Source organism: Schistocerca americana, chromosome 5 (assembly GCF_021461395.2).
Source record: "Schistocerca americana isolate TAMUIC-IGC-003095 chromosome 5, iqSchAmer2.1, whole genome shotgun sequence".
Lineage (NCBI taxonomy): Eukaryota > Metazoa > Arthropoda > Insecta > Orthoptera > Acrididae > Schistocerca > Schistocerca americana.
The window spans coordinates 115148726-115172867 of record NC_060123.1 but is presented as its reverse complement, the minus strand read 5'-3'; the positions used below and the strand labels follow the sequence as shown (position 1 = coordinate 115172867).

At 43.0% G+C, this 24142-nt stretch overlaps 1 protein-coding gene across 1 annotated transcript in view; it reads right to left on the bottom strand.

Annotated features, from left to right (window-relative positions):
* LOC124616225 (lachesin-like) overlaps positions 1-24142 on the bottom strand; it is a 47856-nt gene that overhangs the window by 12776 nt on the left and 10938 nt on the right. The window contains exons 4-5 of the mRNA XM_047144528.1: positions 5941-6049; positions 1866-2150 (exon numbers count right to left, since the gene is read on the bottom strand). Coding sequence (XP_047000484.1) covers positions 1866-2150; positions 5941-6049 — 394 coding nt within the window. The remainder of the gene's footprint in view (positions 1-1865; positions 2151-5940; positions 6050-24142) is intronic.

Here is a 24142-nt window from a genome sequence, read left to right as displayed (position 1 = left end):
CACTGTCTCCAGCTCTTTATCATCAGTAGTGTAGCTGTACAGTGGTGGAGCCGGCCGAAGTGGCCGTGCGGTTAAAGGCGCTGCAGTCTGGAACCGTAAGACCGCTACGGTCGCAGGTTCGAATCCTGCCTCGGGCATGGATGTTTGTGATGTCCTTAGGTTAGTTAGGTTTAACTAGTTCTAAGTTCTAGGGGACTAATGACCTCAGCAGTTGAGTCCCATAGTGCTCAGAGCCATGCAGTGGTGGATTTCGTTTCCTATGTATGCGCAATGTGTTACATTTGTTTACGTTCAGGGTCAACTGCCAGAGTCTGCACCATTCATCAATTCTCTACAGGTAGTTCTGCAAATTCATGCTACCTTCTGGTGTTTCTACTTTAGTATAGACAACGGCATCATCTGTGAATAGCCTTAAAGAGCATCCGACGCTTTCTATTAGATCATTTATAAATATTGTAAACAGCAACGGCCCTATCACACTTTCCTGTGGTACTCCGGATATTACCTTTACATCTGTCGATTTTGTTCCATTAAGACGGACGTGTTGAGTTAGTTATGCTCAGGTTCAAAGAAATTCTTATACCTCGGCCAATTTCTGCTAACCCTTTAACAGTCCAAATGATGTTTATAACACCTTCAGACTTTTACTACCATATTTCCATAATAGCATGATTCCATTATGTTTATGTTTGCTGGGGTTTATGAATAAAAACTTCAAAAAATGAAGGCTATCTCTGTAACTTCATAAACCACTCCCTTTCTCGTCCGATTGCGAATAGCCCACATTTCACATTATTTATGGCTACATATACTTCCATAAGTGTCATTCCAATTTCCAAGTACTTTCAGTTTCATATCATCTGTCATATATGTCACGAATTCGTTAATTTCTTCACATGTTTTCTCTGCATTGTAACCATTTGTAGATATCACGAGCAGGTTAACCTGAATGTTACTTGTTACCATTGGCTTTCGATAACAGAATGAGATTTTCAATCTGCAGCGGAGTGTGCGATGATCTGAAGATCCTATCTCATTAAAACTGTGTGCCAAACCGAGACTCGAACTGGGGTTCGGGTCGAGTCTCGAGTTCAAGTCTCCGTCCGGCACACAGTTTTCATCCACTCGGAAAAATCTATGGTTCCAATGTCTGCTTATTTCACTCTGTGCGTCTGGACCCCAAGCCACATTCTGATCTGTCTGTTTTCCCAATTGCGATGTCATCGCTGGTCAGGTTGAGGAAATATTTTGGTTGACGATGTAGTATTTGCAGGATGATCTGTTAACTTGTGCAAGCTCCAATTACATGTTTCCCCTAGCACAAGGAAGCATGGAAGGGATTTTTAGGAAGGTTTACGAGTAAACATTACCTATTCTGTTAGTTTACTGCCAGTTTGCAGGTATATTTTGAAATTAGTGCTTCCCCAGTCATTTCTTTGTAACCGCTAACTCTGACAATCACTAAAGCCATAATTTAGCCCAAATACGTCATGTTTTTACTTCCTTTCACGCGTTTCCCAGTTTCACGCAGATTTTTCTTACAGAGAGATCCTGACCCTGAAGCTTGGAGTGGACGCAACGGTCACAGTGGAGATAATTGCGCGTTGATGAGAGATTACCCCCTGCTCATGATGATTATGAAAGAGTGACAGAGGACGAAGCCCTGAAGTTAATGTTAATGACAGAAATTTACACAGTTTTAGGGAAGCCTGGGGGACGAGCACAATCTAGTAGGGGGACATGCAGTCGCAAGACGATACTGGTTTCGGAAGCAAAGTAGTGAAAATGTTGTTTTAGAACTGGTCCGCATTCAGTTCGGACAGTACTTCTTGTCATTGTCGCGGTTTGTTGTGGATCGCACTCACCCTCGATGACGTGCACGGTGATGCTGGCGGCCCTCGCGTTGGAGGGCGCGCACGTGTAGTTGCCGGAATCCGTGCGCTCCGCCCTGGGGATGAGCAGCTGGCTGCCGCCGCGCCCCTTGCTCACAGCAACGCCGCGGTCCTCGTCGAAATTGATCATGCGGTCATCGTGGTACCAGAAGACGAACTCGGGCGCCTCCGTGGACCGCCTCAGCTTGCATATCAGCCGCAGCTCGCTGCCGCTGCGCAGGTGTAGGTCCGGGGCTCCGGCGATCTCTGCCACCGCCTCTGTATTTTCGTACAGAAACGATGTTGTTGTAAGAAGCGTAATGTTGCACCTCCAGAACAACAACTATTGTAATAGCTGAGCATTAAAGGTTCTAAGACACTACAACATCAACTCTTACTACCGTCCGGAAGGGACAAATTTTCCACTTTTTCTAATCATTAGACATAAGGTAATACACAAATCAGATTTATCTTATACTGAGATACGTCCAATTTCAGACCACTACGACTTGTTATGGTCATGAACTCATCACAATCACTTCATTTACATGTTGGATCCACTTGTGGCACGCATTGCCAAATGGTACATATAAGGTCTACCTATGAAACCAGCGTAATTAGAGTTGAGAAACTGCCTTGTTATGACTTCACGGGAGGCGGAACTAGTGTCGAGAAATTATCATGAATAACGTGGCAAGATCACAGATAATTGTAAGAGCGAGATAAGCCATTGAAAATGCGTAATGCTGGTATATTATTAACCGGTATAGCGGTCAGAATGTTGAATGCAAGTACGCAAACGTCTAATCTAGGTGCCGGATGTCAGATTGTAGGATGGAGTTCCATGTCTGTTGCCCTTGGTCGGTCAATACAGGGACGATTAGTGCTGTCTGTGGATGACAGTGGAGTTGTCATCACATGACGTCCCACATGTGCTCGATTGGAGACCAAGACAACACGTCGACACTCTTTAGAGTATGTTGGGTTATAACAGTGCTATGTGGACAATATTCTCTTGTAAAACACTCCCTGGAATGCAGTTCATGAAAGAGAGCACAAACAGATAAATGGTTCAAATGGCTCTGAGCACTATGGGACTTAACATCTATGGTCATCAGTCCCCTAGAACTTAGAACTACTTAAACCTAACTAACCTGAGGACATCACACACATCCATGCCCGAGGCAGGGTTCAAACCTACGACTGTAGTGGTCGCGCGATTCCAGGCTGTAGCACCTAGAACCGCTCGGCCATTTAGGCCGGCACAAACAGACAGACATACAAATTTTGCAGTCAAGATGCGTAAGATAACCACCAGAGCGTTCCATCTATTATATTAAACTGGAACCCAGACCGTAGCTCAAGGTTTAGGTCCAGTTTGTCTAGCATGGTACAGGTTGGTTGGAGACCCTCAACTGGCCTCTTTGTAACCAACACACTGCCATCAATGGCACTGACTGAGAGTCACCTATCATGAGAAAACACAACAGACCTCTGTCCTTCCCTGCAATGAGCTGTGGCTCGACACCACTTAAGCCGCAAATGGCGGTGGCTGGGGATCAGTGGAATGAACGCTACAGGGCGTCTGGCTCGGAGCTGTCCTCAAAGCAATCGATCTGTTAAAGGTCGCTGTGTCACTGTGATACCGACTACTACTCAGATTGCTGCGGCAGATGCAGCATGACGCAGAACAAAATTGTCTACCCTCTCGGTAGTGCTACGTGGCTGGCCGGAGCCCGGGCTTCTTACGACCACTGCTGCCAGCAATTACGTACAATGGCTGCATTCCTGACAAGTCTTTCGGCAATATCGCACAAGGAAAAACCAGCTTCTCGTAGCCCTATTAACACGACCTCGTTCAAACTTTTTGAGGTGTCGATAATAGCGTATTTGTCGCCGTAAAGGCATTCTTGGCTAACATCAACCCTCCACGTCCACTCTTAATGGTAACGGCCGCTACAATGCAAAGCAAATCTGATTTGCACCTCCATAGTGGCGATACTGACACGGCTCTTATGCGACTGGCTTGAAATCGCAATAGACATCATCTTTCAGATGTAGAGCACGCATACTAGCATTCGTTTACGTTGCAAAATTCGTTCTTGGTACTGCTTTTCCTTCCGTCAGTACATCTACAGATTGAGGAGCTATACATGCGAATCACCAATAGAAAATATATCGAAGAGCCAGATGAAAGGTAGGTGACTAGCCCTTGGGGCAAATATCAACATCTGACATACACCTTGAGCTCATGTTACGTAAGGTTTACTCAATACAAATTTATCTAAAGTGGACTGTACAATCCTCTTGAACTTTCCCCATTTATGTTGAAAATTGGCGGAAACGTTCATCTAATATTAAGTGCTATAAGTGGAATAAACTTAGAAGATGTTAAAATTAGGTATCACTACTCCAATAATTACTCAAAGATAAAATTGGAAACTCTTGGAAAAGTGTGGCAGAAGTAAAGTATATATTGGTCCATAAATATCTCGTAACACATGACCAATTCTCACTCGTATTTTTTACAGTATGATTCTGTTTGCTATAAATCGTCTAAAGCTCTGAGACGGAACTTATTTCGATTATGCGGCTGTCGCCTTCGGGATATCGCTCCTGATAAAGACGCAGTGTGAACTGCATTGGACGAATCGGTTGGGGCAGCTGAACCATCCTGTATAGCGAACTTACTTCATGTTAAGTACACACAGAATGTTTTCACTTACTACGTTTCATTTAACAACAGATAGGTAGGTCACTGCTGTATACCTATCACTTCGCGACAGATTTCCTACACCGACAGCAATGGGAAGCATTTCACCATGGACGCCTCCACCGAACACTACGAAATTCCTAACCTAAAATGTAGGTCTTGGGGATCACGGCCTTCTGCTATTGTAATAAAATGAAAAGCCTTCAGCCGTCAATATGATTTTATTTATTTAGTAGCTACCAGTTTCGGCGCTTCAGTGACCCATCTTCAGGCCTTAGTTGATGCGTAAGGGGTTGACGTGATCCCTATATATATTACATCAGTGGCCAACGTAACTGGCTACCCAGACTGTCTGTAAACTATGGTGTCAGCACTACAACAATTAATTCAGGAAACGTTGATAGAGATTTCGTTCTTATACGAGCTTATTTTCTATATTTCCAGTACAGGAAAAGGCCATTACCATAGATTTGGCTATACATGATTGCCACATAGCGCGTCAAACGCTGCCAGGTAGATATTGCAACACTGCTTGCAGACTACATGTACAAGATCGTTTAACCTTCATCGTTCAGTGCTTGAGAAAGGCGAAAATCACTGGCATGACAGACAGTGGAGCGTCGTGATGACAGTTTGCACTAACATTACATTGGTCAGTTTGGCGGCCAGTTGAAAGCTCTCCGGAAATGACAGTTCTAGAAAGCCATGTATCTCCAGTCCCTGGAATCATGTGCTGGGGAGGTACTGAATATGGCAGTTTACCTTATGCGGAAATTCTTGGAGGGATACCGAATGTCTACCAGTATGTGCAAAAATGGTTAACCATTAATCCTTCATGACGAGGGTACCAAACAGCATATTCCTGCACGATAATGTACGAGCCGACAATTCAGCTCACACAACAGACTCTCGGAGGAATGTATGGATACTTGGCTGGCTTGTCAGATCCTCAGATTTGTCATTCAAAAAGCATGTCTTGTATACGATGACACTACGAATACTTCCAGACCAGCCTAGATCCAGTGATCATTATAAACTGGCAAACCACTTATCTGAGGGATGGTACGAAATTGCTCAAGATGACATTAAAATACACTTTATTTGATGAAAGTCTCCACTACGTTTGATAAGTGTAGAACTAGTGTTTCATGGTGTAATATTTTTATATCCATCAATGTATAATGCAGCATACGATTTCGACTTATTTCACCATGAAATGACATGAGTTTCACTGTTTTATGTACTCTTTCCACATGTCTGAAAAACAGTAAAGAAAATAAGTACTTCGACCACTATGGTCCTGTTAGTTCTTTTTGTAAGGAATATAAGAAATTTGAAACGCTACATGACACTAACCTGTGACTTTCAGTTCAACAAATATGCTGGTCGGCGGATGCGTGGAAACTTGGCATTCGTACCAGCCGGCGTCCTGTGGTTGCACGAATTTTATCTGCAAGGCCCAGCTCTGTGAATAATGAAATGTTACGATATATGTAAAACTGTGATCGTGTCCAAAAAATCCTTAAGAATACCATCTGACATTAAAGGGCTATCTGAAGAAGTAGAAACATTGGTATTGAACTACATTTTGTTTGCATATTAATTCTGGGCACCTTAAAACAGTATACAGTGAAACATCAGTTTTACGAAGACGTCTGTAAACACACTGAATTAACCAGATTTATTTCTGCTTTCTGTTGTTAAAATTAAAGACTGCGGAAGTTTCCTGTAGTTGCAAAGCCTGTTCAGAGTTCTTTGTTGATATAGCTTCGGTGAGATGTCAGACTGAAGTAAAAACACCGTCAATGAGTAAGAGATACGGATATATCATCAGATTCCCTCACAAAACTAATTGATACTTTACAACACTACTAGTACTGTAATTAAATTTTCCCCAAAACTACTAGTACTGTTAAAGGGTACCACAAACAACTAAATACGGTGTTTTGAGCTTGTATATCCCGTTACACATTTAAAGTTAGAGACGCACGGATCATTATTGACAGCATGCTTGTTGCAAGAACCCCACATGATGTCGCGAAACTTGCGCAGAAGCTCTTCGTAATGAGCGTTGACTTACAGACTTTTTAAAGTTGTCTTCTAACTAGTCTGCAGTCCCCACGAATTCCTCCTCTGTGCCAACCTCTTCATGTCAGAGCCGCACTTTCAACATACGTCCTCAAATATGAGTTCGATATATTGCAATTTCCCTCTACCTCTACGGTTTTTACCTTCTACAGTTCCATATAGTACCATCGAAGTTTCTCTCGCATGTCTTAACGCATGTTCTATCACCACGTACAGTCTTATTGACAGTGTTTTCCACATGTTCGTTTCCTCGACGATTCTACGGGATCGTCCTCATTCCTTATCTGTTCAACTAATTTGTAATATTCTTTCCACGGTCCGTGATTTACTACCACACAGGTCTTTGTTCCAAACGTAGATTCTCAGAAATTTCTTACCGAAATTAGTGTTTGATAGTAGTAGACTTCTCTTGCCCAGGAATTCCTTTTTTGCCTCTGCTAGTCTGCTTCATATGTCCTCCTCTTCCGTCCCTCATGGGTAATTTTTTTCAGAGGTAGGAGAATTCCTTAATTTTTTTTTTTAATTCGTGATCACCTGTTTTTCTTCTCGACATTCTCTTTATTTCTGCCTCTCATTACTTTCCTCTTTCTTCTGTTTACTCTCTACGCATATTCTGTACTAAGTAGACCGTAAATTTCATTCAGTGAATTCAGTCATTCTTCTTCCCTTTTACTGAGAGTACCTATGTCATCAGCAAATCTTATCATTGATATCCATTCACCCTGAATTCTAGTCACACTCTTGAACCTTTCCTCTATTTCCGTCGTTCTTCCTTCGATCTACAGACATTGTGAGGATAATACTTTTCCTAAAGTCTGATAGCGTGTCGCCAGTCTCGTACATTCTACACACCGACCTGAACAGTCGTTCGGTTGCCAATTGCACCAATGATATTATAAATACTGAGACAATGTTAACCACCAATTCTGCTTAATTTTTTTCTCAAGTTTTCCAAAACCCTTTTAAATTCTGTCTCTAATATTGGTTCCCCTATCTCTTTCACATCGATTTTAATTTCTTCTTCTGTCACATCATCAGACAATATCTCTCCGTCAGAGCTGCCCTCACACTGTACTCTTTTCACCTCTCCTGCTACTGCTCGGGATTTAACAGTGGACTGCATGTTGCACTATTCATATTGCCTACCTTGCTTTGCATTTCACCCAAGATTGTTTTAACTGATATGTACAGTCAACCAGTCCTTCCGTCGACTACTTCTTCTTCGGCTTCTTCACGTATTTGGTGCAGTCATTCTCCTTGGCTTTTCCGCACCTTCTAATTATTTCATTCCTAAGTAATTTATATTTCTCGGTTTCTGTATTTACTTGAACATTTCTGTACTTCTTACATTCCCCGATCAATTAAACTATTTGTTTGTTACCGCAGGTTTCTTAGCAGTTACCTTACGTGTACGAATGTTTCTCTTTCCAAGCCGGTCGTCGTGGCCGTGTGGTTCTAGGCGCTTCAGTCTGCAACCGCGCGACCGCTACGGTCGCTGGTTCGAATGCTGCCTCGGGCATGGATGTGTGTGATGTCCTTAGTTAGGTTTAAGTAGTTCTGAGTTCTAGGGGACTGATGACCTCAGATGTTAAGTCCCATAGTGTTCAGAGCCATTTTTCTCTTTCCAAGATCTTTGACTGTTCTTTTTACAGACGTCCACACCTCTGGTATATCTTATCGCAATATCGAAATCTTCATTCTGGGACTTTTCCACGTATACCATCTCCGATCGTCATTCTTGAACGGAGTATTCCCCATTACCAGCTGAATTTTATTTCTGAAAATTAGTCTCCCTACTCAATCATTTCAACTACCGAGCTCATACTCTCCAAGGAAGCCTTTCTTAAGCTCCTTTCTTTGCAGACGCAGTCCACTCTCCAATACGTGTTACATTTTCACCTTCTTTATGCGCTGAATTATCGACTCAGTAACGTCACACAGATCCTCTCTTCATTTTCTGCTCGCGACATCTGCATTTATACCAGTACTATTACTGTCGGATTAAGTTTTCTGTCGATGCTCATCACAAAAACCCTACCACTGAACTGCTCACAGTAACTTTTCTCTGCCCTCCTTTCCTATTCATAACGAATCCTACCCCCGTTATTCCATTTTTACTCCTGTTGACGTCATCCTAGATTGTTTTGGCCAGATATCCTTGTCTTCATACCATTTTACTTCCTTACTACCAGTATAGCTAGACTGGTCTTTTACATCACCCTTTTCTGATTCGCTATCTTCCCTTTCCCGTTTAAACTTCTGACATTCCATGTTAGCCTTCTGTTCGTTGCTCCATCTTTTTCTCATAATCATCTCCTCGGCAGCTCCCTCCCAAAGATCAGAATGTAGGGACTAATCCAGAATCTTTTGTCAATGGAGAGGTTATCGTCAGCTTTTTTGTTTTTTTTTTTGTTTTTTTAATCAGAAGCTATCTGTGCTGTGTATACAAGCAATGCTTCTATAACGCAGTGGTTTACATTGATCACTCCTCATTGTTGATCTTAGGGGCATTTTTCCATCTCAAGATCAACAGAAAGCCCTGAACCTCTTTTCCCTCTCCTCCGCCCTATTTGACGAGGCCATTATCATCCGTGTAACTAGAGAGAACCAAAATTTGTATAGGTTGATAGAGACTTGAATGTAACTAACAAGTATTAGAGAATATTAGGCGTAAGTGGCACCAAGGGATGAAGAGGTTAGCATAGGAAAAGAAGTTGTGGCGGGCCACATCATACCAGTCACTCTGGTATGCTGTATGATGAATTCTTAAGAACGGCAAAAACAGTTAAGTGTAATGTGTAATTAAATACTCCATCTGTAACGAAGAAGAGTGTACGTGTATATAAACTGTTTGTGTTCCAGTGACTATTTATATTATGATCACGCTTAACGAATTTTAGTTTTCCATACTGCTCATCAGTTTAATGTGTATTGTAACCATTACACAGCGTTTAGTAGTATATAAAATAAATGAATATGCTCAGAAAGAGAGTACCATTAAACTCTCTGTGACATAACGCCATGTTAGGGTACATTAATTCTGTCTGTTTTATAACGCCTTTCAGAAATTGTCAGGCTACATTAGGTAAAGTGAAAACTACTAACTCTGTCACCTGTATTATGTAGTTTTTCTCTGTAGTCCCTCTACTTAAACAGCCTGTCATATGCAACTGCAGGAGTTGTAAGAGAAACTAGTACACTAGCGTTATTTGATTTCAGTCTCCTAGCTATCATTGAAGTCTTCCACTTACAGTAATTGGAGGTTTACGACAAGTTTTTTGTGTCACCCTGATATGCAAGTGTATATATATATATGAGCCATCGTAGGTGACCTCCACAGAACAAGCTGCTCTGTTTTAGAATGTTGTACGTTGCCGATGCAAGAAATCCAGAAGATGACATACAACTGCTCGAAACAGAACGGCTCACTATAGTACAGTCCAAAAATATGTAATCTTTTTAATCGAAATACGTTTCTAAAGCATTCGAAACAATGGTGAGTAGTATCATTTCCACTGTCAGAGCGGTCTTCCTTATTCCTGCTACATTTATGAAAGCGATACGTGCTATGGTAATGAAATACAGGGTGGACATTTACAAAACTGACAAACAGCAGGGACGGATTCCTGACTGTAAGTGGAGGAAAAATGCTCCTGTGAATATGTGTCCGAAAACGCATCGCTGCCATCGTAGATGGTGCTGCCGAGTGACAGTTCTTCAGACCACTTGCCATGTGTTCCTTGTGTGTTACAGGCTGTGACTGACGCCACGCACTATAAGCAGCACAATGGTCCAGTATTCATGTTGGGAAAAAGCCGAGATGGTGTTTGTGTACGTCCAAGCAGATGGAAACGGTCGAGAAGCAACACGGCCGTACCAAAACAAGTACTCTCGCAGACACCAACAATATCAAACAACATTTAAAGCGCTTTTCGGGAGTTTGTGTGATCATGGGATCTCTCAAACGGACCAAAGTGCAAGGAGGCGTCGGAATGTACGTTCACCAGATGTGGAGAAACAGGTTCCACAGGATATTCAGACTAACCCTAGTATAAGCTCCAGGGAAGTGGCCCGCCAACATGGTGTGAGACAAAATACCATTATGTACAGGGTGGTCCATTTGAAGTCTCGGATGCGATTATCTCGAAAACTATACATCGGGTAAAAATAGTAGGTAACACAAGTTTGTAAGCTCAAAGTGGGTCATTAAATGATACTACACGTGACCTCCAGCCCCCCCCCCCTCCCGGGGGTGGTGGTGGGGAGGGTGGGTTAACTTTCAAATCTTAAATGGAAACACCCATTCTTTATGGCGTATTCGGATTCTCCATAAAAAAGTAAAACTGAGGAACAGCTCCGATTTACACTCGTGGAAATGGAAAAAAGAACACATTGACACCGGTGTGTCAGACCCACCATACTTGCTCCGGACACTGCGAGAGGGCTGTACAAGCAATGATCACACGCACGGCACAGCGGACACACCAGGAACCGCGGTGTTGGCCGTCGAATGGCGCTAGCTGCGCAACATTTGTGCACCGCCGCCGTCAGTGTCAGCCAGTTTGCCGTGGCATACGGAGCTCCATCGCAGTCTTTAACACTGGTAGCATGCCGCGACAGCGTGGACGTGAACCGTATGTGCAGTTGACGGACTTTAAGCTAGGGCGTATAGTGGGCATGCGGGAGGCCGGGTGGACGTACCGCCGAATTGCTCAACACGTGGGGCGTGAGGTCTCCACAGTACATCGATGTTGTCGCCAGTGGTCGGCGGAAGGTGCACGTGCCCGTCGACCTGGGACCGGACCGCAGCGACGCACGGATGCACGCCAAGACTGTAGGATCCTACGCAGTGACGTAGGGGACCGCACCGCCACTTCCCAGCAAATTAGGGACACTGTTGCTCCTGGGGTATCGGCGAGGACCATTCGCAACCGTCTCCATGAAGCTGGGCTACGGTCCCGCACACCGTTAGGCCGTCTTCCGCTCACGCCCCAACATCGTGCAGCCCGCCTCCAGTGGTGTCCCGACAGGCGTGAATGGAGGGACGAATGGAGACGTGTCGTCTTCAGCGATGAGAGTCGCTTCTGCCTTGGTGCCAATGATGGTCGTATGCGTGTTTGGCGCCGTGCAGGTGAGCGCCACAATCAGGACTGCATACGACCGAGGCACACAGGGGCAACACCCGGCATCATGGTGTGGGGAGCGATCTCCTACACTGGCCGTACACACTCAATAGTGCACGGTACGTCCAAACCGTCATCGAACCCATCGTTCTACCATTCCTAGACCGGCAAGGGAACTTGCTGTTCCAACAGGACAATGCACGTCCGCATGTATCCCGTGCCACCCAACGTGCTCAAGAAGGTGTAAGTCAACTACCCTGGCCAGCAAGATCTCCGGATCTGTCCCCCTTTGAGCATGTTTGGGACTGGAGGAAGCGTCGTCTCACGCGGTGTGCACGTCCAGCACGAACGCTGGTCCAACTGAGGCGCCAGGTGAAAATGGCATGGCAAGCCGTTCCACAGGACTACATCCAGCATCTCTACGATCGTCTCCATGGGAGAATAGCAGCCTGCATTGCTGCGAAAGGTGGATATACACTGTACTAGTGCCGATATTGTGCATGCTCTGTTGCCTGTGTCTATGTGCCTGTGGTTCTGTCAGTGTGATCATGTGATGTATCTGACCCCAGGAATGTGTCAATAAAGTTTCCCCTTCCTGGGACAATGAATTCACGGTGTTCTTATTTCAAGTTCCTGGAGTGTATTTAGAGTGATCCAAGGAGGACGCATCAAATCGATACAAAATGTGCACCAATTCTTTCTTTACGCCAAATTACGCAAGTTTTTTACAAAATGTATTCTACCCATCACAGTTTTTGAAGGAGGGAGGCGGAATGGTATTAATTTCTCGTTAGGGTACTCTTCACAATTGCATTACTCACCCGACTGTGGCGCTACCGTGGCCAAATGGTTCAAATGGCTCTGAGCACTATGGGACTTAACTGCTGTGGTCATCAGTCCCCTAGAACTTAGAACTACTTAAACCTAACTAACCTAAGGACATCACATACATCCATGCCCGAGGCAGGATTAGAACCTGCGACCGTAGCGGTCGTGCGGTTCCAGACTGTAGCGCCTTTAACCGCTCGGCCACTCCGGCCGGCTACCGTGGCCAAACTGCGAACAATAGCTCAATACAAAGGTCAGTGGAATGCTATCAGACGCCACTCCACTTTCAGAATGTGAACTGTAAACATCAACTCCGAAAGTAAATTATTCTTTAGCGTAACATGGCTCACTATGTTGATACGATGTTAATTTTAGGTGAATGCTGTAACAATTTCGCTGCAGCTGCACTATTGTACTCAGATCGTTTCCCAAACAGACGACATCCAAGCGAAAACATTATTCGAAATGCACAAAACGAGCTCTAAATCGATACATGCACCGTCCACCTCGTGATAGCGAGTACAATAAAATGACGCTCATACCCTTAACGTTCTCGCCTGTGTTCAACTCGATCCCGACTGTACGATTCAGAGACAAACTGGAATACTGCAGTGAACTGCTTTGATGATTGTGAAGTCACACAAATTTCATGTGTATCATACCACTATGACACAGGAATTAACGCCGAAAGACGTGCAAATACGCGTGCATTTATGCCAATGGGCCGTGGAAATGATAAGAGGTGACCATGATTTTTTGTAGTTACGGTATATTCACCGATGAAGCCACATTAAAAAACAATGGCGAATTAAATCATCACGATTGGTATCGTTGGTCCCCAGTCAAATGGTTGAAATGGCTCTGCGCACTATAGGACTACTTCTGCGGTCATCAGTCTCCTCGAACTTAGAACTTCTTAAACCTAACTAACCTAAGGACATCACACACATCCATGCCCGAGACAGGATTCGAACCTGGGAGCGTAGCGGTCGCGCGGTTCCAAACTGTAGCGTCTGAAACCGCTCGGCCACTCCGGCGGACAGGTCCCCTGTCAATCCACACTGTCACAGACCCGTTGAAAATCTACACAAATGGTCGTTAATGGTCTGGTGTGGAATTTTAAACGGTTACTTGATAGGACTGTATTTTTATTTTGACCGAAATGTTAATCGTGAATCATATTTACAACTTCTCCACGACGATCTATTGGAGCTAATGGAAGATATTGATTTAGAAACCTGGCAACGAAAGTGGTTCCAACAGGACGGAGCAGCTCCCCATTATGTTAAAAATGTTAGGAACGTTTTAAATTTACGATACCCTGGTCGGTATATAGGACGCGATGGACCTATTTAGTGGCCTCCACGTCCACAAGACCTAACACCTCCTGATTTTTTCTCGTGGGGTTATTTAAAATATATTGTTTATGAAAGACAGTCCACAACCCGAAACGATATGGATCACCGCATTCGAAGAGCGTGTGTAGCCATACCACGGGGTGTACTGCTCAAAACCGTGGACAACTTTCGCACACGATTGAATTTATGCATTGAAGCGAATGGCGCTAATTTCATTAATTAAGCACCCCAAATTGTGAGAGGCAAGGGGACTCACAGTAATGAAGCACCCCAACTTGTGAGACGCAAAGGGACTCACACTAATGAAGCACCCCAGGGGAACATCATTCTACTACAGAATGAGATTTTCACTCTGCAGCGGAGTGTGTGCTGATATGAAACTTCCCGGCAGATTAAAACTGTGTGCCACACCGAGACTCGAACTCGGGACCTTGCCTTTCGCGGGCAAGTGCTCTACCAACGGAGCTACCCAAGCACGATTCACGCCTCGTCCTCACAGCTTTATTTCTTCGAGTATCTCGTCTCCTACCTTCCAAACTTTACAGGTTCGCAGGAGAGCTTCTGTAAAATTTGGAAGAAGGGAGACGAGATACTGGCAGAAGTAAAGCTGTGAGGACGGGGCGTGAGTCGAGCTTGTGTAGCTCAGTTGGTAGAGCACTTGCCCGCGAAAGGCAAAGGTCCCGAGTTCCAGTCTCGTTCCGGCACACAGTTTTAATCTGCCAGGAAGTTCCATCATTCTACTACGTCCATGTCGTTGTTCCTGGGTAAGGCTAAGAGTAGGATACTGTACATTTTGTATAAAAATAGCTTAATCTGGCGTAACGAAAGAATTGGTGCACATTTTTTATCGATTTGATGCGTCTTTCTCTGATAATTCTAAATAAATCAGAGTTCTTCCCCAATTTTACTTTTTTTCGATTTCAGCGCCCTCTGTCAATGATTTAAAAAAATGTTTCAGACAAAACTTGATTACTTTTTTATGAAGACTCCAAATCTGCAATAAAAAAATGGGTGTTTCCATTTAAGATTTAAAATGTGCTCCCCGTCCCACTCAAGAGGGCAGGGGCTGGAGGTCACGTGTAGTGTCATTTGATGTCCCCCTTTGATATTACGAACTCCTCTTACCCACTATTTTTACCCAATGTATAATTTTCGAGATATTCTCTCGGAAACTTCAGATGGACCACCCTGTGTTTCCAGCATGACTATCACTACTACCCCTGACACCTACAATCCCATGGAGGCCACTTTGAAAATCTTCTGTGATGTGGGTGCGATGCAATCTGTACTGTGTTCTGGGAGTTTTTTGTCGTTGGACGTAGCCCATCCGTTTCCAGACACATGTCCATAGGAGATTTTTCCCTCCATTTCCATGAAGGAATCCAACCCTGCAGATTGTCTGTTTTATTAATGTTCGCCCGAACCCTTTCTGAGTCTGGAAGAATGCGTAGTGCCGCGTTGATAACATTCAGTACAATGATTCCGTGATTCCAACGATGCCAAGTGCTTTAATAGCATCTGCCTTCTGTCTGGACATAACGCATATTGATCTGTAAAGATCGTGGAGTCACTTTCACCTACAAATGGTAAAAGGGAAATTTAGCAATGTCGAATTGGAGGATGCAATTTACTTTCGACACGACTTTTTTCTACATAATAATCTTGATTCCTTTGCTTTGAGTTACACGATTTTCCTATTACCAATACTGTAAGTCATTATCAGACTTAAAAAAAATTAAAAATTTAACACCAAATTATAAATAAATATAAAAATTTTTTAAAACGCTGAATTAAGGAAAATAAATACCTTAATGAACGTAAATGAAAAAATTACAGAATTATACTAGTAGAAGGAAGCATGAGCATGCTTAGATTACACGTGGGAAAATTACAGTTTTCAATTAAATTTAACAAATTCTAAAACTATTTTTGTTTTTCTTTCTTTAAATATAATCACAATTTCGTAACTTTCAGTATTTCCAAAAATAAAGTTAACGATTACTAAAATCATGCTAATCATTAGTCCAGTGAAACGAAACTAAAACGTTTGCCCACCAGATAGCACATATAATTGTAAGAGGCACAGAAAGGAACAGTAAGGAAAAAGATTATCATTAAAGACATAATTGTGGAAACAGGAATCGCAAGTTGATTGCGAGCTTCTTAATCAATATTACGCTGTCTCGTAATCTTCCAGAAGCTTTCAAAACAACAAAAATCATAGCTACACTGAACCTGGAAAATCTGTGAGTAAATCTGTTAGATGTTGCTCAGTCGCCCTCCCGAGGTGCTGCTACCGGTTTTTAGAATGACTCGCCCTTAAAAGACTAGGTCCAAAAATCTATGAAGTTATTCGCATGGAGCAGGCAGCATTCTGACCTAAAAGAAGCAGTACAGACCGAGTACTCAGATTAACAACACTCATAGGAGCTATGTTCCTACGACTACTTGAATCATCAGTGGCTTTTGTTGATCAGATAGCACCCTATGACACAGTTTAGAAACAAGGATTGCTGTAAGAACTCGCAGTTGTTCTACAGTGGCATCCATAATGAGGCTCGTAAACAACATGTTATCTGAGACATAATTCCAAGTGTTCTTCGGCAATCGATTAATCAGACAGAATATATTAAATCCCCAGGGTTCCACATTGGCACCAGTTATCTTCAACTAATGTACATCTCTCTCCCTAAAACAGTGCCAATATAGTTCATTTATGCTGAAAATTTGGCTCTGGCGACTTAACGAAGCACTCTTGATGCTGATGAAGAGTTATATCCTGCAGATTAACACCGAGTCAAATGAAGACCAAAGTTTCCACCTTTCACATTAACAATCGAATTGCCAATGTAGAGCTAGAAGTCTACAGTAATTGTCCAGTCCTCCACCAACAAGACTTCGCAAAATACCAGTAGCGTGCAGCAAGTAATGAAATACATTTTTTCCTTCTCACATTTCGGTTAAAATTTGTCGTGGGTGATCGTGGAATATTCCCTCTTCATCCCGTATGGTTTCATGAAGTTCCCATTGGTGATGGTGCTACACATAGCGTTCAAAATGGCATACGTGACAGGGGTTCTTTACAGCGAAGAGTTTCTTCTGGCAGTAAACCAGACCATTTCACATATTCATAAAACTTCGCCCTGGTAGTGAACAAAAGCACGGCGAGTCGTTGGACGAGACGTCTGTCATCATCGCAACAATGTCGACAAACCTGTCCGATCTCCCGCATGCCGGCTGGCCCCACACAACTGTGACTCCTGAGATGTTGGAACGTGCGGGCAGTCTCATTGGAGGTGACTGACGGATCACATTCAGAGATCTCGCTGCACAACTGGATGTCTCTGTCGATACTGCTGACACACTCGTCCACCAGATGGTGTACTTAAAGCAGTGTGCCCACTGGGTTCCTCTCCCCCTAACAGACAACCATAAAGGGCAACGAAGGACCATCAGCACGGAATTCCTCGCACGTTACGAGGCTGATTGTGAAAACTTTTTATCGAGAGCCGTCACATCGTCACAGGCGATGAAACATTGATACATCGCTTCGAACCATATACAAAACGGCAATCCTTGGGGTGACACCACAGTACCTCTCCTCCGAAGAAAAAGTTCAAAGCCGCACCCTCAGCCAGGAAAGTCCTATCAACGATCTTCTGGAATCTGAAGGTGTAAAACAAAAATGGAAATGAGCGTATGGCATCGTTGGACGGGAGGCCCTTGTTCGGGAAAGTTCAGCTGCCAAGTGCAAGACTTATATCATTTGACGCCACATTGGGCGACTTGCACTCCGGTGATGAGAATAAATGATGATGAGGACAACACAACACCCAGTCCCCGAACGGAGAAAATCTCCAAGCCAGCCGGTAATCGAACCGGGCCCGCTAGCACGGGAGGCAAAAACATTACCACCCAGCTAAGCAAGCGGACTCTGAAGGGGTTATTCTGGTTGATGTCCTCCCTCATGGGGCAACAATTAACTCGGAAGTGTACTGCAGTACCTTCAGGAAATCGAAGTACAGACTTCAGCAAGTTCGTCGCCTCGAAAGTATGACAACGCAGGTTAATGTAACATTATGTGATTGCCTTATCATTTTAAATCATTCACTAATCGGGCAGTCCCTCGGCAACAGCTACAGTTAGCATATAATGTTGCGAGAATGTAAAAGGTGTACGACCTGTGACGTAACTTGTTTATTGTCGAAGCGCCGTCAGAGATACAGTGAGTTATTGACTTTGAAAACCGCGGCGCGAAAAACGGACAGAAGAAGAACACTTTTACACTTTTTTTTTATGTACGAGATATTCTCGATGAACAGTTACTCATTCTTCTCTTGTCTCTTGTAACTTGTGTCGGACGCGCATGTCTTGCCGCCGTATTATTATCGTTAAAAATAATATTGTTTTAGTGTAAAGTAAATGTGTAATACTAAAAGCGACTAGCAGTAGATTTATTGTGCGACTTGTATGTGAAAACGTCAAAGGAATTGTTTTCATTAAGAGAAGTGCCAGTCAAAACGGCATCCATGTTAAATCTTTCATTGCACTGTAAGTTCGTCTATTAATTGCCATAAATTCAGAGTTAAATGGAACTGGTGTATGGACTATTTATTTAATATAGAATCTATGTCTCACTCCTTAATGAAGTTATTTAATTTTCTTTATGTTTCTGCCAAATAGAGAGTTCACAGTCACGAATTCTTTCGTCGAGTTCGGACGGAAGTTGCTTGCGGCGAAATATTTTGCCCGCGCCATATTCTACTGGTAAATGCATGATAAACTACGGTCTCTTAGGAAATTCATGTTGAGCTATCCAAAATAATTATATTTTGAATAGGCATTTACTCTCCTCTGCAATCCAACTTCCGACTGATCAGACGATTAAACAAGAAGCAGCTGCACACGGTCGGCGTTCGCAAATATGTTTCCACCGCTGATTATAGCTATATGTTACACCACAAAAGTAAACATATTGTTATAATTAGCGACTACGAACGGGGACATTTATAACTGTATGTTTATGTATACACATTACGTAAACATATCGTTATAAGGTTTACACACCCACTAGGAACTCACATAACTTCATTGGTCTGTTCTTAATCACCCCCCCCCCGCCCCCCCCCCCCACACATACACTCCGAATCTGGCACCTTCCCACTAGCATCTGTTTGGGCCAGTGAAGGATCCACTCCAGGAGAAGTAGTACCAGGATAATGAGGAGCTTATTGTTGAAGGGAGACGTTGGCTCCAGCGTCGACCACTAGTGTGGTATCATGCGAGCTTCCCCAGGAAGTTGGTCTAATGCCGTCGCTGTGAACGGAATTATGTAGAAAAATATGATATTACAATCAAAAAGAGTGTGGAGTAATATGGAATATATAAATCCTGAATAAAATCAACATGCTTTTACAAAAAAAAGTGTGTTGCGTTACTTATTGAATACCCCTAGCGTTTAGAAGCAACTCTTAACAGAACCTTGCTCCCCGAGGGGAAAAAGAAAACAGCGCAGAAAAACTGACATACAGCATTAAGATCATGTTGTTGTTGTCATGATCTTCTGTCCGAAGACTTGTTTAATGCAGCTGTCCATGCTACTCTATCCTGTGCAAGCCTCTTCATCTCCGAGTAAGTAATGAATCTTATATTTCTCTGAATCTGCATACTGTATTCGTCTCTTGGTCTCCCTCTACGATTTTTACCCCACACGCTTCCCAACGGATCCCTTCTTTCGGTCAAGTTGTACGACGAATCTCTCTTCTCCACAATTCTATTCAGTACCTCCTCATAAGTTATATGATCTACCCATCTAATCTTTATCATTCCTCTGCAGCACCACATTTCAGAGCATTCTATTCTCTTCTTATCTAAATATTTATCGCCCACGTTTCACTTCCATACATGACTACACTCCATACAAATGCAGTCAGATAGGACTTCCTTACACTTAAACCTATATTCCACGTTATCAAAATTCTCTTCTTCAGAAACGCTTTCCTTGCCGTTGCCAGTCTACATTTTATATCCTCCCTACTTCGACCATCATCAGTTGTTTTGTTTCCCAAATACAAAAATACATTTCTTACTTTAGGTTGTCTCATTTCCTAATCTAATTCCCTCAGCATCACCTCATTTAATTTGACTACGTTTATTATCCTCGTTTAGCTTTTGTTGATAATTATCTTTTATACTCCTTTCAAGATACTGACCATTCCGTTCAACTGCTCTTCCAAGTCATTTGCTGTCTCTGCCAGAATTGCAATGTCATTGACAAACCTCGAAGTTTTTATTTCTTCTCCCTGGATTTTAAACGCCAATTCCAAATTTTCATTTTGTTTCCTATACTGCTTGTTCAATTTTTTTTTTTTTTTTTTTTTTGTTTTTTTTTTTTTGTCATCAGTCTACTGACTGGTTTGACGCGGCCCGCCACGAATTCCTTTCCTGTGCTAACCTCTTCATCTCAGAGTAGCACTTGCAACCTACGTCCTCAATTATTTGCTTGACGTATTCCAATGTCTTCCTCTACAGGTTTTGCCCTCTACAGCTCCCTCTAGTACCATGGAAGTCACTCCCTCATGTCTTAGCAGATGTCCTATCATCCTGTCCCTTCTCCTTATCAGTGTTTTCCACATATTCCTTTCCTCTCCGATTCTGCGTAGAACCTCCTCATTCCTTACCTTATTAGTACACCTAATTTTCAACATTCGTCTATAGCACCACATCTCAAATGCTTCGATTCTCTTCTGTTCCGGTTTTCCCACAGTCCATGTTTCACTACCATACAATGCTGTACTCCAGACGTACATCCTCAGAAATTTCTTCCTCAAATTAAGGCCGGTATTTGATATTAGTAGACTTCTCTTGGCCAGAAATGCCTTTTTTGCAATAGCGAGTCAGCTTTCAATGTCCTCCTTGCTCCGTCCGTCATTGGTTATTTTACTGCCTAGGTAGCAGAATTCCTTAACTTCATTGACTTCGTGACCATCAATCCTGATGTTAAGTTTCTCGCTGTTCTCATTTCTACTACTTCTCATTACTTTCGTCTTTCTCCGATTTACTCTCAAACCATACTGTGTACTCATTAGACTGTTCATTCCGTTCAGCAGATCATTTAATTCTTCTTCACTTTCACTCAGGATAGCAATGTCATCAACGAATCGTATCATTTATATCCTTTCACCTTGTATTTTAATTCCACTCCTGAACCTTTCTTTCATTTCAATCATTGCTTCCTCGATGTAAAGATTGAAGAGTAGGGGCGAAAGGATACAGCCTTGTCTTACACCCTTCTTAATACGAGCACTTCATTCTTGATCGTCCACTCTTGTTATTCCCTCTTGGTTGTTGTACATATTGTATATGACCCGTCTCTCCCTATAGCTTACCCCTACTTTTTTCAGAATCTCGAACAGCTTGCACCATTTTATATTGTCGAACGCTTTTTCCAGGTCGACAAATCCTATGAAAGTGTCTTGATTTTTCTTTATCCTTGCTTCCATTATTAGCCGTAACGTCAGAATTGCCTCTCTCGTCCCTTTACTTTTCCTAAAGCCAAACTGATCGTCACCTAGCGCATTCTCAGTTTTCTTTTCCAGTCTTCTGTATATTATTCTTGTAAGCAGCTTCGATGCATGACCTGTTAAGCTGATTGTGCGGTAATTCTCGCACTTGTCAGTTCTTGCCGTCTTCGGAATGGTGTGGATGATGCTTTTCCGAAAGTCAGATGGTATATCGCCAGACTCATATATTCTACACACCAACATGAATAGTCGTTTTGTTGCCACTTCCCCAAACGATTTTAGAAATTCTGATGGAATGTTATCCATCCCTTCTGCCTTATTTAACCCTAAGTCCTCCAAAGCTCTTTTAAATTCCGATTCTAATACTGGATCCCCTATCTCTTCTAAATCGACTCCTGTTTCTTCTTCTATCACATCAGACAAATCTTCACACTCATAGAGGCTTTCAATGTATTCTTTCCACCTATATGCTCTCTCCTGTGCATTTAACAATGGAATTCCCGTTGCACTCTTAATGTTACCACCGTTGCTTTTAATGTCAACAAAGGTTGTTTTGACTTTCCTGTATGCTGAGTCTGTCCTTCCGACAGTCATATCTTTTTCGATGCCTTCACATTTTTCCTGCAGCCATTTCGTCTTAGCTTCCCTGCATTTCCTGTTTATTTCATTCCTCAGCGACTTGTATTTCTGTATTACTGATCTTCCCGGAACATGTTTGTACTTCCTCCTTTCATCAATCAACTGAAGTATTTCTTCTGTTACCCATGGTTTCTTCTCAGCTACCTTCTTTGTACCTATGTTTTCCTTCCCAACTTCTGTGATGGCCCTTTTTAGAGATGTTTATTCCTCTTCAACTGTACTGCCTACTGCGCTATTCCTTATTGCTGTATCTATAGCGTTAGAGAACTTCAAACGTACCTCGTCATTCCTTAGTACTTCCGTATCCCACTTCTTTGCGTATTGATTCTTCCTGACTAATGTCTTGAACTTCAGCCTACTCTTCATCACTACTATATTGTGATCTGAGTCTATATCTGCTCCTGGGTACGCCTTACAATCCAGTATCTGAATTCGGAATCTCTGTCTGACCATGATGTAGTCTAATTGAAATCTCCCCGTATCTCCCGGGCTTTTCCAAGTATACCTCCTCCTCTTGTGATTCTTAAACAGGGTACTCGCTATTACTAGCTGAAACTTGTTACAGAACTCGAGTAGTCTTTCTCCTCTTTCATTCCTTGTCACAATCCCATATTCTCCTGTAACCTTTTCTTCTACTCCTTCCCCTACAACTGCATTCCAGTCGCCCATGACTATTAGATTTTCGTCCCCCTTTACATACTGCATTACCCTTTCAATATCCTCATACACTTTCTCTATCTCTTCATCTTCAGCTTGCGATGTCGGCATGTATACCTGAACTATCGTTGTCGGTGTTCGTCTGCTGTCGATTCTGATTAGAACAACCCGGTCACTGAACTGTTCACAGTAACACACCCTCTGCCCTACCTTCCTATTCATAACGAATCCTACACCTGTTATATCATTTTCTGCTGCTGTTGATATTACTCGATACTCATCTGACCAGAAATCCTTGTCTTCCTTCCATTTCACTTCACTGACCCCCACTATTTCTAGATTGAGCCTTTGCATTTCCATTTTCAGATTTTCTAGTTTCCCTACCACCTTCAAGCTTCCGACATTCCACGCCCCCACTCGTAGAACGTTATCCTTTCGTTTATTATTCAATCTTTTTCTCATGGTAGCCTCCCCCTTGGCAGTCCCCTCCCGGAGATCCGAATGGGGGACTATTCCGGAATCTTTTGCCAATGGAGAGATCATCATGATACTTCTTCAATTACAGGCCTCATGTCCTGTGGATACACGTTACGTGTCTTTAATGCAGTGGTTTCCATTGCCTTCTGCATCCTCATGTCGTTGATCACTGCTGATTCTTCCGCCTTTATGGGCAATTTCCCACCCCTAGGACAAGAGAGTGCCCTGAACCTCTATCCGCTCCTCCGCCCTCTTTGACAAGGCCGTTGGCAGAATGAGGCTGACTTCTTACGCCGGAAATCTTCGGCCACCAATGCTGATTATTTATCAAAATTTAGGCAGTGGCGGGGATCGAACCCGGGACCGATGACGTTTTGATTATGAATCAAAGACGCTACCCTTTTTTTTCTCATTTTGTTCGCTTTTGTTCGTTGCGTCTGCTCGGGGCGGACGTCGTAAGACATCCGTTTAAATTCGTTATTGATAAATTAACTCAGTTCTTTTATTACAGAGGGCAGCTAATCCTCTGACCGAACACGCTGAGCTACCGTGCCGGCTACCCCTAGACCACGGGTTGTTCAATATACAGATTGAATAACATCGGGGATAGGCTGCAAACAAGTCTCACTTCGATCTCAACCATTGCTTCCATTTCACGCCCCTCGACTGTTATAACCGCCATCTGGTTTCTGCACGAATTTTAAATTGTGTTTTGCTCCCTGCATTTTCCCCCAGCCACCTTCAGAATTTGGGGTTTTCCAGTCAAAATTGTCGAAAGCTTTCTCTAAGAATACAAATGCCCGAAACGTAGGTTTGCCTTTCCTTAATCTGTCTTCTATGAGAAGTCATAGGGTCAGTATTACCT